This window comes from Chiloscyllium plagiosum, unplaced genomic scaffold, assembly GCF_037043375.1.
Source record: "Chiloscyllium plagiosum isolate Xiang-an unplaced genomic scaffold, Cpla_swu_hap1 HiC_scaffold_32, whole genome shotgun sequence".
Classification (NCBI taxonomy): Eukaryota; Metazoa; Chordata; class Chondrichthyes; order Orectolobiformes; family Hemiscylliidae; genus Chiloscyllium; species Chiloscyllium plagiosum.
This window is the reverse complement of record NW_028270170.1, coordinates 40,794,176-40,810,060: the sequence shown is the minus strand read 5'-3', so window position 1 is coordinate 40,810,060 and position 15,885 is coordinate 40,794,176. Positions and strand designations below refer to the sequence as shown.

Genomic DNA, 15,885 nt, shown 5'->3' with positions numbered 1-15,885 from the left:
TCAGTGCTTCCTCCATGTGTTATTCAACATTGAGGAGTACAGATTCATCAGCCGAAGGAGGACAGTACATGGTAAGAGGTTTCCTTGTCCATCTTTAACCTGAAGCCATGAGGCTTCATGGGGTCCAGAGTTGATTTCAAGGATTCCCAGGGCAACTCCCCTCCTGACTGTAAACCACTGTGCTGCCACCTCTGCTGGGTCTGTCCTGCCAGTGTGATAGGACATATCCAGGTTCGGTGATGATGGTGTCTGGGGTGTTATCTGTGAGGTATGATTCTGTAAGAATGACTATATCAGGCTGTTGCTTGACTAGTCTGTGAGACAGCTCTCCCAATTTTGGCATTGGCTCCCAGATGTTGGTAAGGAGAACTTTGCATGGTTGACAGGGTTGTTTGTGTTTTTGCCATTGTCTTTTCTGGTTCTAAGGATGATGTCAGGTGATCTGTCCGGTCTCATTTCTTTGTTGTGACTTTCCAGCGATCAATGCAACTGATTGGCTTGCTAGGCCATTTCAGAGAGCAGTTGAGAGTCAGCCACATTGCTGTGGGTTTGGAGTCACACGTAGGCCAGACCAGGAAGCATGGCAGATTTCCTTCCCTAAAGGACGTTTGTGAACCAGATGGGTTTTTCTAGCAATTGACAATGGTGTCATGATCATCAATCGACTCTTAACTCCAGATTTTTTAAAATTAAATTCAAATTCCACCATCTGCTGTGGTGGGATTCGAACCCAGGTCCCCAGAACATTATTTTAGATTTCTGGATTAATAGCCAAGCGACAATACCACTAGGTCATCACCTCCCAAGGTCAGGTGTGTGAGGGTTGGTATAAGGATATGGGAGAAGGTGGTCAGGCCCTAAAATGATTGGACACAATATTAAGTCCTGAAGACTGCAGAGATCCCATGTGCAAAATACGTGCTATTTTTCCAGCTTGTATTGAGCTTTGCTGGAGCATTGCAACAATCCTGAGACAGCGATATTGGCCAAGAAACACAGTGACGCGTCAAAGTGGCAGGCTACAGGAAGCTCAGTGTCAGTTTTGTTAACAGAATGTGGGTGTTGTGCAAAGCAGTTGCTCTGTCTGTATTTCATTTCCCCAATACAGAGGGGACCACATTGTGAGCAGTGAATACAGAAAACTAGGTTGTGTGAAGTGCAGGTAAAGCACTGCTTCACCTGGAATGTGTGTCTGAGGTTTTGGATAGTGAGGAGGGAAGAGATAAATGGGCAGGTATCACATCTTCTATAGCTGGAAAGAAACTATAGTGGTGGAGGAATCACCAAGGTGTCTATCCAGATAGACAGCAGAGAATATCACTCAACTGATGATAGGTTGTTGGGGGGGTGGGGGGGTGTGGGGGGGGGGGGGGGGGGAGGTGCGGCAGGATGCGCATGGGATTTGTAAACCACCAGTGTCAAAATAAACAGCAAAATGCCCAAGGCACAGAATAATCCTTGAGTTCCAAATGCAGTACCCAGCAAATCCCAGCTCTGAAACCGTGGAATTAGTGACAGGGAAAAGCACTTTGCAAAACCAGGAACGGCATGGGCTGGGGGGAAAGCCAGAACAAGTGGAGACCATTTGATTTCTCCAACTCACTGTATGAGGCCAATATCAGCCCTACAGTATTCCTCGAGATACCAGAGATATCCAGAAAGAGATCTCAGTGCTGGGAACAGCACAGCTGACTGCATTGATTGGACTTTCAAACATATATGTTTATTTTTTAAAACTGTGTTTAAAGGGAGAGTGTATGAATCACTATGTGAAAAACTTCAGCAAAGCCAATGCCGACTTGCAGTCCTTGCTGGAGTGTAGAAGGCCATTCCTCAGCGCTGAAAGGCACTGGTCACATGGTTTCCATTGGAGAGTCTTTGATCAGGTCAGGAGGAATTAATTCCTGTTTCTCAGCCCATTTTGTCTGCTGCAGGGACCCATCTTCACCATCTCCTAAGTTAAGGAGGTGTTGGACAGCCATTTCTTTGTATACACACAATCTACAAAAATCCACCAGTCTGGTTAACCAAAGTGTGCATCCCAACATTATAGAATGAGTAATTGGCTACTTTCCAATTGCTCCTCTCACAGCTAATGAAGTCAGGGTAATAGTGATGATGACAAGAACCTTATTATTGCAGCTAGAAGATCCTGCTGGCTGAAGGTCCTGGGAACCTTGCTGTTTTCATTAGAGAAAAGAAGGTTTAGGGGTGACTTGATTGAGGTGTACAAGATGATTAGGGGGTTAGATAGGGTTGACAGTGTGAACCTTTTCCCGCGTATGGAGTCGGGTATTACAAGGGGGCATAGCTTTAAATTAAGGGGGGGTAGATATAGGACTGAAGTTAGGGGTAGGTTCTTCACTCAGCGAGTCGTAAGTTCATGGAATGCCCTGCCAGCAGCAGTGGTGGACTCTCCCTCTTTATGGGCATTTAAGCGGGCATTGGATAGGTATATGGAGGATAGTGGGTTAGTATAGGTTAGGTGGGCTTGGATCGGCGCAACATCGAGGGCCAAAGGGCCTGTACTGCGCTGTATTCTTCTATGTTCTATGAAATGTGGAAATTAGAGGTGAAATTGCTGATCCAAGAAAACATTGAGGATGTTAAAAGGATTACAAAAATAGGAGAATGGTGAAACAGTGGATCTATTGAGGTGATGGGAAGCAATCAAGACTAGCATCGAGAGGTTCTTCATAAAAAGAAAGAATGAAGAAAATTACAGCAGAGGAACAGGCCCTTCGGCCCTCTAAGCCTGCGCCGATCCAGATCCTCTATCTAAGCCTGTCACCTATTTTCTAAGGGTTGGTATTCCTTTGCTTCCTGCCCATTCATGTATCTGTCTAGATACATCTTAAGTGACGCTATCGTGCCCGTCTCTATCAGCTCCGCTGGCAATGCATTCCAGGCATCCACCACCCTCTACATAAAGAACTTTCCACACATATCTCCCCTAAACATTTCCTGTCTCACTTTGAACTTGTGACCCCTGGTAATGGAGCCCCCACTTTAGGAAAAAGCTTCTTGCTATCTACCCTGTCTATACTGCTCATGATTTTTTTAGACCCCAATCAGGACCTTCCCTCAAACTCTGTCTTTCTAATGAAAATAATCCTAATCTATTCAACCTCTCTTCATAGCTAGCGCCATTCATACCAGGCAAAATCCTGGTGAACCACCTCTGCACTCTCTCCAAAGCATCCACATCCTTTTGGTAATGTGGTGACCAGAACTGTACGCAGTATTCCAAATGCGGTCAAACCAAAGTCCTATACAACTGTCACATGATGTGCCAACTCTTGGACTCAATACCCCATCCAATGAAGGAAAGCATGTCATATGCCTTCTTGACCACTTTACTGACCTGCATTGTCACCTTCAGGGAACAATGGACCTGAACACCCAGATCTCTCAGTATGTCAATTTTCCCTAGGACTTTTCCATTTATTGTATAGCTCGCTCTGGAATTGAATCTTCCAAAATGCATCACCTTACATTTTCCTGGATTGAACTTCATCTGCTATTTCTCTGCCCATCTCTCCAATCTATCTATATTCTACTGTATTCTCTGACAGACCCTTTCACTATCTGCTACTCCACCAATCTTGGTGTCATCTGCAAACTTGCTAATCAGGCAACCGATACCTTCCTCCAAATCATTTATATATAAATCACAAACAACAGTGGTTCCAGCGTGGATCCCTGTGGAACATCACTGTTCACAGGTCACTATTTTAATAAACTCCCTTCCACTACTACTCTCTGTCTCCTGTTGCTCAGTCAGTTCACTATCCATCTAGCTAGAAGACTCTGGACCCCATACAACTTCACTTTCTCCATCAGCCTACCAAGGGGAACCTTATCAAACGCCTTATTAAAGTCCATGTATATGACAATCTACAGTCCTTCCCCCATCAATCAACTTTGTCACCTCCTCAAAGAATTCTGTTAAGTTTGTAAGACATGACCTTCCCTGCACAAAACCATGCTGCCCATTTTCTTCCAAATGGGAATGGATCCTATCCCTCAGTATCTTCTCCAGCAGCTCCCCGACCACTGACATCAGGGTCATCAATCTGTAGTTACCTGGAGTATTCCTGCTACTCTTCGTAAACAAGGAGACAATATTAGCAATTCTCCTGTCCTCCGGGACCTCATCCAAGTTCAAGGATGCTGCAAAGATATCTGTTAAAGCCCCAGCTATTTCCTCTCTCGCTTCCCTCAGTATCCTGGGGTAGATCCCATCCGGACCTGGGGACTTGTCTACTTAAACGCCTTTTAGAATACCCAACACTTCCTCCCTTCTTATGCCTACTTGACCTAGAGTACTCAAAGATCTATCCCTAACCTTAATATCTTAATATTTGTGGGCGGCACGGTGGCACAGTGGTTAGCACTGCTGCTTCACAGCGCCAGAGACCCGGGTTCAATTCCCGACTCAGGCGACTGACTGTGTGGAGTTTGCACGTTCTCCCCGTGTCTGCGTGGGTTTCCTCCGGGTGCTCCGGTTTCCTCCCACAATCCAAAAAAATGTGCGGGTCAGGTGAATTGGCCATGCTAAATTGCCCGTAGTGTTAGGTTAAAAGGGGTAAATGTAGGGGTATGGGTGGGTTGCGCTTCGGCGGGTCGGTGTGGACTTGTTGGGCCGAAGGGCCTGTTTCCACACTGTAAGTAATCTAATCTAATCTGCCATGTCCCTCTCCTCGGTGAATACCGATGCAAAGTACTCATTAAGAATCTCACCCATTTTCTCTGACTCCAAGCATATCTTTCCTCCTTTGTCCTTGAGTGGGCCAACCGTATCCCTAGTTACCATTTTGCTCCTTATAGATGAAAAAAGGCTTTGGAATTTTCCTTAACCCTGCTCGCTAAGGATATCTTATGACCCCTTTTAGCCCTCTTAATTCCTCATTTCAGATCGGTCCTACATTCCTGATATTCTTCCAAAGCTTTGTCTGTCTTCAGTTGCCTATGTATGCTTCCTTTCTCCTCTTAGCTAGTCTCACAATTTCACCTGTCATCCATGGTTCCCTAACCTTGCTATTTCTATCTCTCTTAAACTCTAATCAACCTCTCTTTAAAAACCCCCCACATACCGAATATGGATTTCCCTTCAAACAGCTGCTCCCAATCTACATTCCCCAGCTCCTGCCAAATATTGGTATAGTTGGCCTTTCCCCAATTTAGCACACTTCCTTTAGGTCCACTCTTGTGTTTGTTTATGAATATTTTAAAACTTATGTAATTGTGATCACTATTCCCAAAGTAATCCCCTACTGAAACTTGAACCACCTAGCTGTGCTGATTTCCCAACACCAGATCCAGTACGGCCCCTTCCCGAGTTGGACTATTTACATCCTGCTCTAGAAAACCCTTCTGGATGCTCCTTGCAAATTCTGCCCTATCTAGACCTCTATCACTAAGTTAATCCCAGTCAACGTTGGGAAAATCTCCCATCACCACTATTCTGTTGCTCCAGCATCTTTCCATGTTCTGTTTACATATTTGCACCTCTATCTCACGTTTGCTGTTGCAAGGACAGTCGTACAGCCCCAAAATTGTTATCGCACCCTTCCTATTTCTGAGCTCTGCCCATATTGCCTCACTGCTCAAGTCTTCCATAGTGCCCTCCTTCAGCACAGCTATTATATTTTCTCTGACCAGGAATGCAACTTCTCCACCCCTTTTACCTCCATCTCTATCCTGTCTGAAGCATCGATATCCTGAGATGTTTAGCTGCCAATCATGCCCTTCCCTCAACCAAGTATCAGTATTAGCAATAACATCATACTTCCAGCTACTAATCCAAGCCTAAGTTCATCTGCCTTACCTACTACACTTCTTGCCTCAGACCACCAGTCCCTTTGCATTCATCATCTGCTCCCTGCCTCCTCTTCCCCTTAGTCACATTGACTTCATTATCTATTTCCTTCCAGGCTTTAGTTACTGCTTCCTTACTGTCCACTAACCTCTTCATTTGGTTCCCATCCCCCTGCCACATTAGTTTAAACCCACCCCAACAGCGTTAGCAAAAGCGCCCCCAAGGATATTGGTTCCAGTCCGGCCCAGGTGGAGAACATCAAATTTGTAATAGTCTCACCTCCCCCAGAATGTCCCACATGTCCCAATGTCCCACAAATCTGAATCCCTCCCTCCTGCACCATCTCTCAAGTCATGCATTCATCTTGCTTACTCTATCATTCCTACACTGACTAGCGCGTGGCACTGGTAGTAATCCTGAGATTACTAACTCTGTGGTCCTACTTTTTAACTTGGCTCCTAACTCTCTAAATTCTGCTTATAGGACCTCATCCTGTTTATTACCTATATTGTTTGTGCCGATATGCACCATGACAGCTGGCTGTTCACCCTCCCCCTTGAGAATGTTCTGCAGCCGACCTGAGATATCCCTGAGCCGTGCACCTGGGAGACAACATATCATTCAGGAGTCTCATTTTCGACCACAGAACCACCCTACATATTCCCCTTACAATTGAATCCCCTATGACTATAGCCCTTCCACTCATTTTTCCGCCCTTCTGTACAGCAGAGCCAGCCATGGTGCCATGAACCTGGCTACTGCTGTCTTCCCCTGGTGAGCCATCTCCCCCAACAGTATTCAAAATGGTATACCGGTTTTGTGGGGAGATGACCTCAGGGGACACCTGCACTTCCTTACTGCTCTTTCTCTGTCTTTTGGTCACCCATTCCCTTTCTTTTTCAGGAATCTTAATGTGCTGTATGATCACTTCACTAAAAGTGCTATTCATGACTCCCTCAGCATCGCGTATGCTCCAAAGTGAGTCCATCCGCAGCTCCAGAGCCATTATGCGTTCTAACAACAGCTGCAGCTGGACACACGTCCTGCACGTGAAGGAGCCAGGGACATCAGCTCTGTCCCTGAGCTCCCACATGGGCCTGTGATCTCCTGCCATTTTTAACCTTAAATTTAACTTTAGTTTTAGCTTAGGTAAACGAAAAAGGAAAGTTTTCACCAAATCACTCGATAAAAAAATAAAAAAAGGAAATAGCAAAACTGTACCTGATCAACTCACCACAGAGTCGCTTTTTTTTCATCTTTAAAGATGTTTGGAAAACAAAAGGAGATACAGAAGAACATGTCTAGAAAAGCCTAGAGATTCTGCTTGGATCTCCTTGGTTAGATTTGCTGCCACTGACCTTCTACTCATACCAGTCTAACAGAGTGTCTTAAGTAATTAACTGCGAATAAGTCTGGGACAGAACAGGAACATGCTGGTGTACCAAGAAGTAATTTAATACAGGTTACATTGACTTCAGCATGTTTGACTACTGTCACATTAGATAAGACATTATTATTTCCTAAAACATTATCCCAAAGGCACACGTAGAGAGCTTGGTCATTAGCAGCTTGAAGCAAGAAGACAGCTCAATACCATCATTGTAGCCTGATGGCTAAGATTGCTAAATTCTTTTATGGCAAACTGCATAATGAGGAGCCCACAGATAACAGAATCCCTACAGTGTGGAAGCAGGCCATTCAACCCATCAAATCCACATTGACTTGCCTAAAACAGTCCCACCCAGATCCACCCCGCATTTCCCATAGCTAATCCACCTGGCCTGCACACCCCTGGACACTATGGGCAATTTAGCATGATCGGTCCACCTAACCTCCACATCGTTGGACTGTGGGAGGAAAACTGGAGCACTTGGAAGAATCCCACACAGACATAGGGACAACATTCAAACTCCACACAGATGCCAGTCACGTGAGGGTGGAACTAAATGCAGGTTCCTGGAGCTGTGAGTACTAACCACTGTGCCACTCAGTTCTTCCTGTTTTCTATTCCAGAGACTGCAAATGACAACAAGTGCGATAACCATGTAAACCACCAACTTTGGACAAGCTGACAAAGGCTGTCAGGTCTTTTGAGAAGAAACGTATTCCTGGAAGTGACAGCCTGTGATAACCATATTAGAAATAGGAGGAATAGATCATAAGGCTCATTGAGCCTGTTCCACCATTCAATACACTACAATCATTGGATCAAAAGCTTTAATTCTATTTCTCCATTGGTTTCCCAATTCCCTTGAATCTCAGAGGCTAAAAAATATGTCAATGCCACCACAAACAATCAATGATGAAGTGCCAATAATCCTGTGGGATTGAGAAATCCAAAACTTCACAAGTTTCCTCTCCTTTTAGTGCAAATTGATGGCCCCTTATCATGAGACTTATCTTCAGAATGTGACCCCATGTTTACATTAGATTAGATTACATTACAGTGTGGAAACAGGCCCTTCGGCCCAACAAGTCCACACCGACCCGCCGAAGCGAAACCCACCCATACCCCTATATTTACCCCTTACCTAACACTACGGGCAATTTAGCATGGCCAATTCACCTGACCCTGCACATCTTTTTGGACTGTGGGAGGAAACCGGAGCAGCCGGAGGAAACCCACGCAGACACGGGGAGAACGTGCAAACTCCACACAGTCAGTCGCCTGAGGCGGGAATTGAACCCGGGTCTCAGGCGCTGTGAGGCAGCAGTGCTAACTGCTGTGCCATCGTGCCGCCCACATGTTTTGGATTCCCCAGTCAGAAGAAATGACCTTTCAGTACCTACCCTGTCAAAATGCTTCTGAATCTTGAAGGTTTCAGTGAGGTCACCTCTCATTCTTATAGGCTTTAGAAAATATAGACCCAATTTACTCAGCCCCTCATTACAGGAAAACCCTCTCATTGGGCAGGAGCCAATCCCAATAAATGTTCATCCTATCACCTCCAAGGCAAGTATATCTTACTTTATATAGGGAGACCAAATTTGTGCACATATTTTGTCTAATTATGAAATGATTTAAGTAATTGATAAACCACCTTAATATTGTTGCAGTATTTCCCAGATCACAATTATCAGGTTAACTGGCCTGTAGCTCCTTATACTGTTTCCCCTTCCTTTGTTGAAGAGTGGTGTTGCATTTGCTGACTTTCAATCCAATGAAAGTGCTTTGAATTTGGGAAAATGATCGGCAGTACATTTCAAAAATAATAGTTGTAGAGACAATCTGACTAACAGATCCTGGTAAAATGTTAGACTTTATTCTCTTAAATTTTTCTGATCCCTTTTCTTTAGATTATGTAAATTTTCTTCACCCGGAGAATGGTGAGGGTGAGGATTTCTCTGCCACAGAAAGCAGTTGAGGACAAATGTTTTTGAGAAGGAGTTAGGTTTAGTTCTTAGGGCCAAAGGGGTCAAAAATAATGAGGAGAAAGCAGGAACAGGGTTTCATCCAATATGGCTGAGTTGGATGATTAGCCATGATCATATTGAATGGGGGAGTAGGCTTGAAGGGCTGAATGGCCTACTCCTGCTCCTTTTTTTTGTTTCTATATTTCTCAAGTTCCTCCTTCTTAATAGCCCTTAGTTCACCCTGTATCTCTTGTACATATTTTAGTTTTGTATAGGGAAGATAGGTCAGAATATTTATTCAATGTCTTTGCTATTTATTCATATGATAACTTCTCCTGTTTCTGCTTTAAGGGACCAACATTTACTTCAACTACTCTCTTCCTTTTTATTTATGTGTAAAATTCTAACGTCTCTCTTTTTGTCATCTTTTTGGTGGTCCTTTCATGGTTTCCAAAACATTCCTAATCCCCAGATTTATGAATATTCTTTGCAAAATCTCTTTTTTAAAATCCAATACTGAACTTGACCTCCTTAGTAAACTATGGATAGCATGTTTTTGCTTAAGTTTTGTTCTTAAATTGAATTAATTTTTTTTGAACATTTTGAATTATTTCTTTAAATGTTTCCCACTGTTTATTTATCTACTGAACTTTTAATTTATCTACTTAATGAACCATTACCAGCTTTCCCCTCATTCCAATGTATTTGGCTATTTTTGGGTTTAAGATTCATGTTTGTAAAGTACATTATTTCAAACTTCATTTGTATTGTGATCGTTATTTCCCAGAAACTGAGTTGATTTAGATATTGTGGGATGGGATCAGCCCAGACCTTCTTGAAGTGTACAAAGGCTCAATGGAGAAATGCCACAGTTTAAGGCTTTTCTGCTAATGTATACTGAGGACCTGGGACCTGTTGAAAAGCCTGATGTACAAGGTAATGATTCTGAAAGAGTTCATGTTTAAGCTATACTAAGCTCTGCCCAGTTGGATGACATCACATGGCTGTTGAATAGCCCAGTCTTCTGCTGAAGGCACATGTGTCTTCTCTCCCACATGCTGTTAATGTAACCCACGTCCTGCTAAACTACTTCTTTATTACTCAAGACAAGAGGGTCTTCTGCTGACAACTATTTGTGGCCGATCCTCCACCATAGACTGCTGAACAACTCCTCACACTGGCATTGTTGGTAACACTCTAGCCCAACCACAATCAGGTGGTTGGTATCCAGGCAGTCCACCTCATGGTATCAGCAATGTATTGCATAATAACACAACCTAACACCCCCCAAGAAATATCTAATGTAATGTAAATGTCAGGTCTTCTGGTGCAGTGTGTAGTGTCCCTGCCTCTGAACCAGAGGCTCCAGGTTCAAGTCCCATTCCAGGATTGATGTATCCCTAAGAATGGTATAACACATTGAGAATAAACCAATGGCAGATGGTAAGAATCATATGGATTTCTGGTCAGCAATGTGATGGAAAGAAGTTGGAGCCTCTTAAGATCCTTTTCCATAGCTCCAAGATATAACATGTTTGTAAATGTTGATATAGCAACTCAGACATTTTGGAGGGGGGTGGGGGGACGCGATTGGTATGGATAGATTGGTGCCAACAGCATGGAGTTCAATTCCAGCCTAGGTGGATTTGGGACTTGCCTGTTTGTTAAACTGCAGTGGAGACTGCAGTGTCCTGAACAGGTGAAGGATATAAATGTAGACATAATCTGCATTCTAAGTGGGATTAGGCGCACAAAACCATTAAATGTAAATAAGACAAATTGCACTATGTGAATTACAACATTTAGAGTGTATTGCAATATTCCCTTACAAATTTTATGAATAAAAGTAGTCTAAACTAAAAAATCCAGTGCTTTTAACAGTTCAAAATTCCCTACGTTAGCTGGTGAGTTTCAATGATATTAAGGAGAGAGAGTACTATTAAATTAATCAGAGTTGGTGAATCAAACACTCTGGACAGGTTTTCATAGAGAAATGCCAGAACTCAATTCAACTTATCTATTCATAGACAAATACCAACAATTCTACAGTGATGTGGTCATGATTGTTCAGACTCCAGTCTTTAACCATTGTGTATTAAAGACACAAAACACACTCACAGTTGACACCTATGAACTAAAATATGGGGAATTGGATGATACACACATAGCAACAATATTACTAATAGCAGACAAAAGGGTGTAAGTTTAAGGATGAATTGTAGATTATGGTGTTGACCTTCACACAATTCTCCACTATTGTCATCACCCAGAACAAGCCTTTAGTTCACAACTTCACCAGATCAGAAAATCTGAAGGTACCTCAGAGCATCTTGAACCAAACTAACAATTGTCATGAAGATACTGGCAAATAGATGGGTTTTAAAGATGTGCAGCGGGTCTTGGAAGGAAGAAAGGTTCACTAAAACTGAGGAAGGTAATTCTAGGGCATGGAACCAGATACTTTGACAGCCATCATTGGAGGAGTAAAGAATGAAAGCAGATGTACAAGGATTAAAAGAACAGAGATGTTAGGTGGAAGGTGATACACAGAATCCCTACTGTGTGGAAACAGGCCATTCAGCCCAAAAACATCCACACCAACTACCTGTTAAGAGCATCCCACCCAGACCCATGCCCCTACCTCACCCCTGCATTTCCTATAGCCAATTCACCTACGGACACCAGGCAATTTAGCATGGCCAATCCACCTAACCTACGCTTTTTCGGACTGTGGGAGGAAACCAGAGCACTCAGAGGAAACTCACGTAGACATGGGGAGAATGTGCAAACTTCACACACAGTTAACTGAGGGTGGAATTGAACCCAGGTCCCTAGCACTATGAAGCAGCAATGCTAACCGCTAACCACTGAGCCACTGTGCCACCTGCAACGTTAGAGGAGTTGTGAGGACAAAAAGGGACTTATACAGAAGGATGATCATTTTAAATCTAAAGCTTTAGGGAATCAAGAGTTTGCTAGGTCATGATGACAGAGTCAATGGGGTCGATGATAGGATACTGGCAGAAGAGCTTCACTCTTGTAATCTGTGGGAGTGTTGCTACCTCATAATTATGATTTACTATCTTCCACCTTATCTAAGATGTCCAAAACATCCCACATATTTTCACAGAAGTGTTACAAATGTTGCTTCTGCAAGCATTTAAAGGAAGATTAATTGGAACAGAAAGGCTAGCCTGGAACGGGAGTTTAAACTTTGCTGATACATTTGGAAACAAGCTGTACTGATGAGATAATGGCTCCACTTCTGTATCTGGTTTGTCCTACAATTAAAAGCGGTTCACAAATGCAAGTTGGAGGTCTAAAAAGTTATGTTCAAAACTACTTTACATTTGACTTTCGTTTACAAATGAATCATTTTTATTCAGTAAATGGCAGAAACCTTAGTAGCATTAACGTACAGATTGATCAAGGTGTACAAGTCTACAGTTCCCTGAAAGTGGCAACACAAGTGGATAAAGTGATCAAGAAGGCATAATGTGGAGGAGCCAATGTTGGACTGGGGTGGATAAAGTTAAAAATCACACAACACCAGGTTATAGTCCAAATAAACCTGTTGGATTATAACCTGGTATTGTATGATTTTTAACTTTAAGAAGGCATAAGACATGCTTTTTTTCATCAGTCGGGTCACAGAGTATAAAAATTAGCAAGTCATGTTGTGGCTGTATGGAATTTTAATGAGGTCACATTTGGAATATTACATACAGTTCTGGTTGCCACATTATCAGAAGGATGTGGAGGCTTTGGAAAGGATATAAAAATGGTTTACCAGGATGTTGCCTGGTTTGGAGATTATTAGCTACGAGGAGAGATTGAACAAATTTGGTTTGTTGTCACTTGAACATTGAAGGATGAGGACAACCTGATGCAAGTTTACAAAATTATGGAGACATGAATAGAGTAGAGAGTCAGAGTCTTCTTCCCAGCATAGAAAAGTAAATTATTTGGGGAAATAGGTTTTAAGTAATAGGGGGAAAGTTTAAATGAGATGTCAGAGGCAATTTCATTTTTACAAAGAGGGACATGGTGGAGGCAGGTACAATGGCAGCATTTAAGAGGCATCTTGACAGATATATGTATAGGCAGGAAATAGAAGAATACTGAGCATGTAGAGGCAAAATGTTTTGCATTTCAGAAGGCATCTTGTGTTGGCACAGTCTCAGTGGGCTGAAGGGCCTGTTCCTATGTCGTACTGTTCTTTGTACTTTGATGTTGCTTGGTTGAAATCCGCCTAAATTCATACATTGTAACCCAGTGAAGACAGAATTATGGTGATTGTCTGTCTCCAATCTTACAACAGAGAAAATCACCATTTTCCCCCAACCCCATGCCCAACATATTTGCAATTACAGAATCTTACAATCGTAGAACTGTACCAGCATGTAAAGATCATTCAGCCTATCGGGTTCATGCTGCCTGTTTGAGAGTAATCCACCTAGGCCCACTCACTGGCCTTTTCCATCAGTCCTGTCAGTAGCTTCTCCTTCAAAAATCAATGTAAGGTTGCTATTGAATCTGTACCCACCATATTATCAGGCAGTGCATTCCAAATCCTAACCACTCCTTACATTAAAAAAATCCTTATATCTCCTCTGAATTCCTTTCTCTAAAAAAAAATCCCTTCAATTTATGGTGTCTCATTACAACCCTTCAGCCACTGAAAACAGTTTCTTGCTTTGAAACCCTTCATGATGTTTAACACTTCAACCAAATCTCCTTTTAGCCTTCTCTGCTCCAAGGAGAACAATCTCAACTTCTCTTATCCATTGGTCCTACACATTCTACACTCATTCTAGCAAATCTCTTCTACACCCTCTCTAAAGCTTTCACATTCTTAACAGTATTATATACAGGTTTAACCTTTCATACGGTTTGCCTCTATTTAGAATGCTCAATAATTTTTGTGAAAAAAAAAGTTTAATCTTCTTTGATGCTGTTTGTAATTGCACTGTTCAGTTGACACTCATTAAAATCCCACAGCGTGGAAGCAGCTCATTTGGTCCTTCGAGTCCACACTGACCCTCTCAAGGAGCATCTCACCCAGACACACCTACTACGTGTAAACATTGCATTTTCCCATGGCTAAGCCACCACGCATACTCATCTTGGATACTACAGGACAATTTAGCATGGCCAATCCATCCTAACATGCACATCTTTAGATTGTGGGAGGAAACCCCAGCACACACAGCTGCGGGAAGAATGTGCAAACTCCACATAGACTCCACTGTCAGCCCAAGGGTGGAATCAAATCCAGGTCCCTGACACTGTAGGGGCAACAGTGCTGGCCACTGAGCTACTCTGCCACCCCAATTGGTATTGTGTGCCCTGATTCTTCCTAATGAAATATACCACATTACACTCTTCTTGTGTTGAACTTGACTTGCTGTGTCCACCCAATCTGTCTACACCCTCCTGCAATCTGTTACAGAGTGTGTGGCACTCCTTTGAGCAAGGATGACCAAAGATGTGTTTTAATGTGAGTATGGGGTTGAGTTGCAGCTCTCACATGGTTGTGGCTGAGCAGGAAACTCAGCCACACTATTCACCAGAAGAAGCATCAGAAAGATTTACAGATTAATAACGACACCTTCCGTGGCCATGAAGGGCTGGGGTGGGACTTGAATCCAGAGTTTCTGGCCTAGAAGAATCATCATCCATTGCACCTCAACACTTCTCTAGCCTTTCTCTCGATACATTTACAGATTACATGTCCCATACAATTGTTTTTTAAAAAATGTGCCCACAATGATTTAAATGTATAGCTGTTGATCCATGTTCATTTAATTTGGCAGTAGGTACATTTCTGATATATTTCACTCTGGACGTCAAAAATAGCTGGATCTTCATTTCACAAATAAAAACGAATCTTTAAAATCTAGCTGCCAGTATTTAAACGGGGGTGGCAGCAATCTGGCTATTATTGATCAGACATTGGTCTCAGTGCTCAGGAGCAAGTCCCCTGTAGGAATATCTCATTTCTCCATTAGAATCCTCATCCATTCACCGCATCCTCCCACTGCCGCTGGATCGTTCACATGAACTAATTCCAAAAATAGTTTCCTGTACCCCGCCGTACTTACCCCAGACGGTGGTCATGCACAGGGCAGCGAGCAGTGTGATGCAGCCAGCTCCCAGGCTGAGTGTTCCCATTGCTGAGGCTCAGGCACTGTGCTGTGGGACTGAAACAAGCAGCCGCTGGCTCGACAATCTTTACAACACTGAGCAGCGAGGCAGGTAGAGAGAGAGAAAAAAAAACTTTCCCAACTTATAACCCCGCCCGGACTTTTAATATCAGATCATGGAGCGCCGCCTGGGGACCAGAAACACACACACCTACATCAATATATTCAGAGAGTGAAGAAACACTCACTGGCAGAGAGTATGCATATATACAGAGGGAGTTGATATTAATATACACAGGCTATGGACAGATACATAAAACAGTACAACACAGGAACAGACCCTTCAGTCCGCGATATGTGCCGAACATGACGCCAAGTTAAACATATCAGTTCTGCCTGCCCTTGGCCCATATCCCTCCATTCCATACATATTTATATGCTTATCTAAAAGCCTCTTAAACCACCCTCATTGTGTCTGCCTCTATCGCCACCCCGGCAGCGTGTTCCAGACTGTCTAAAAAACTTGCCCCTCATATCTCCTTTGAACATGCCCCTCTCACCCTA

At 43.1% G+C, this 15,885-nt stretch overlaps 1 protein-coding gene across 2 annotated transcripts in view; it reads right to left on the bottom strand.

Annotated features, from left to right (window-relative positions):
- Positions 1-15,414, bottom strand: part of itgb3b (integrin beta 3b) — a 97,027-nt gene extending 81,613 nt beyond the window's left edge. For both annotated transcript variants that reach the window (XM_043675308.2, XM_043675309.2), the window contains exon 1: positions 15,280-15,414. In XM_043675308.2, coding sequence (XP_043531243.1) covers positions 15,280-15,349 — 70 coding nt within the window. In that variant the 5' untranslated portion in view covers positions 15,350-15,414. The remainder of the gene's footprint in view (positions 1-15,279) is intronic.
- Positions 15,415-15,885: the final 471 nt, after the last annotated feature.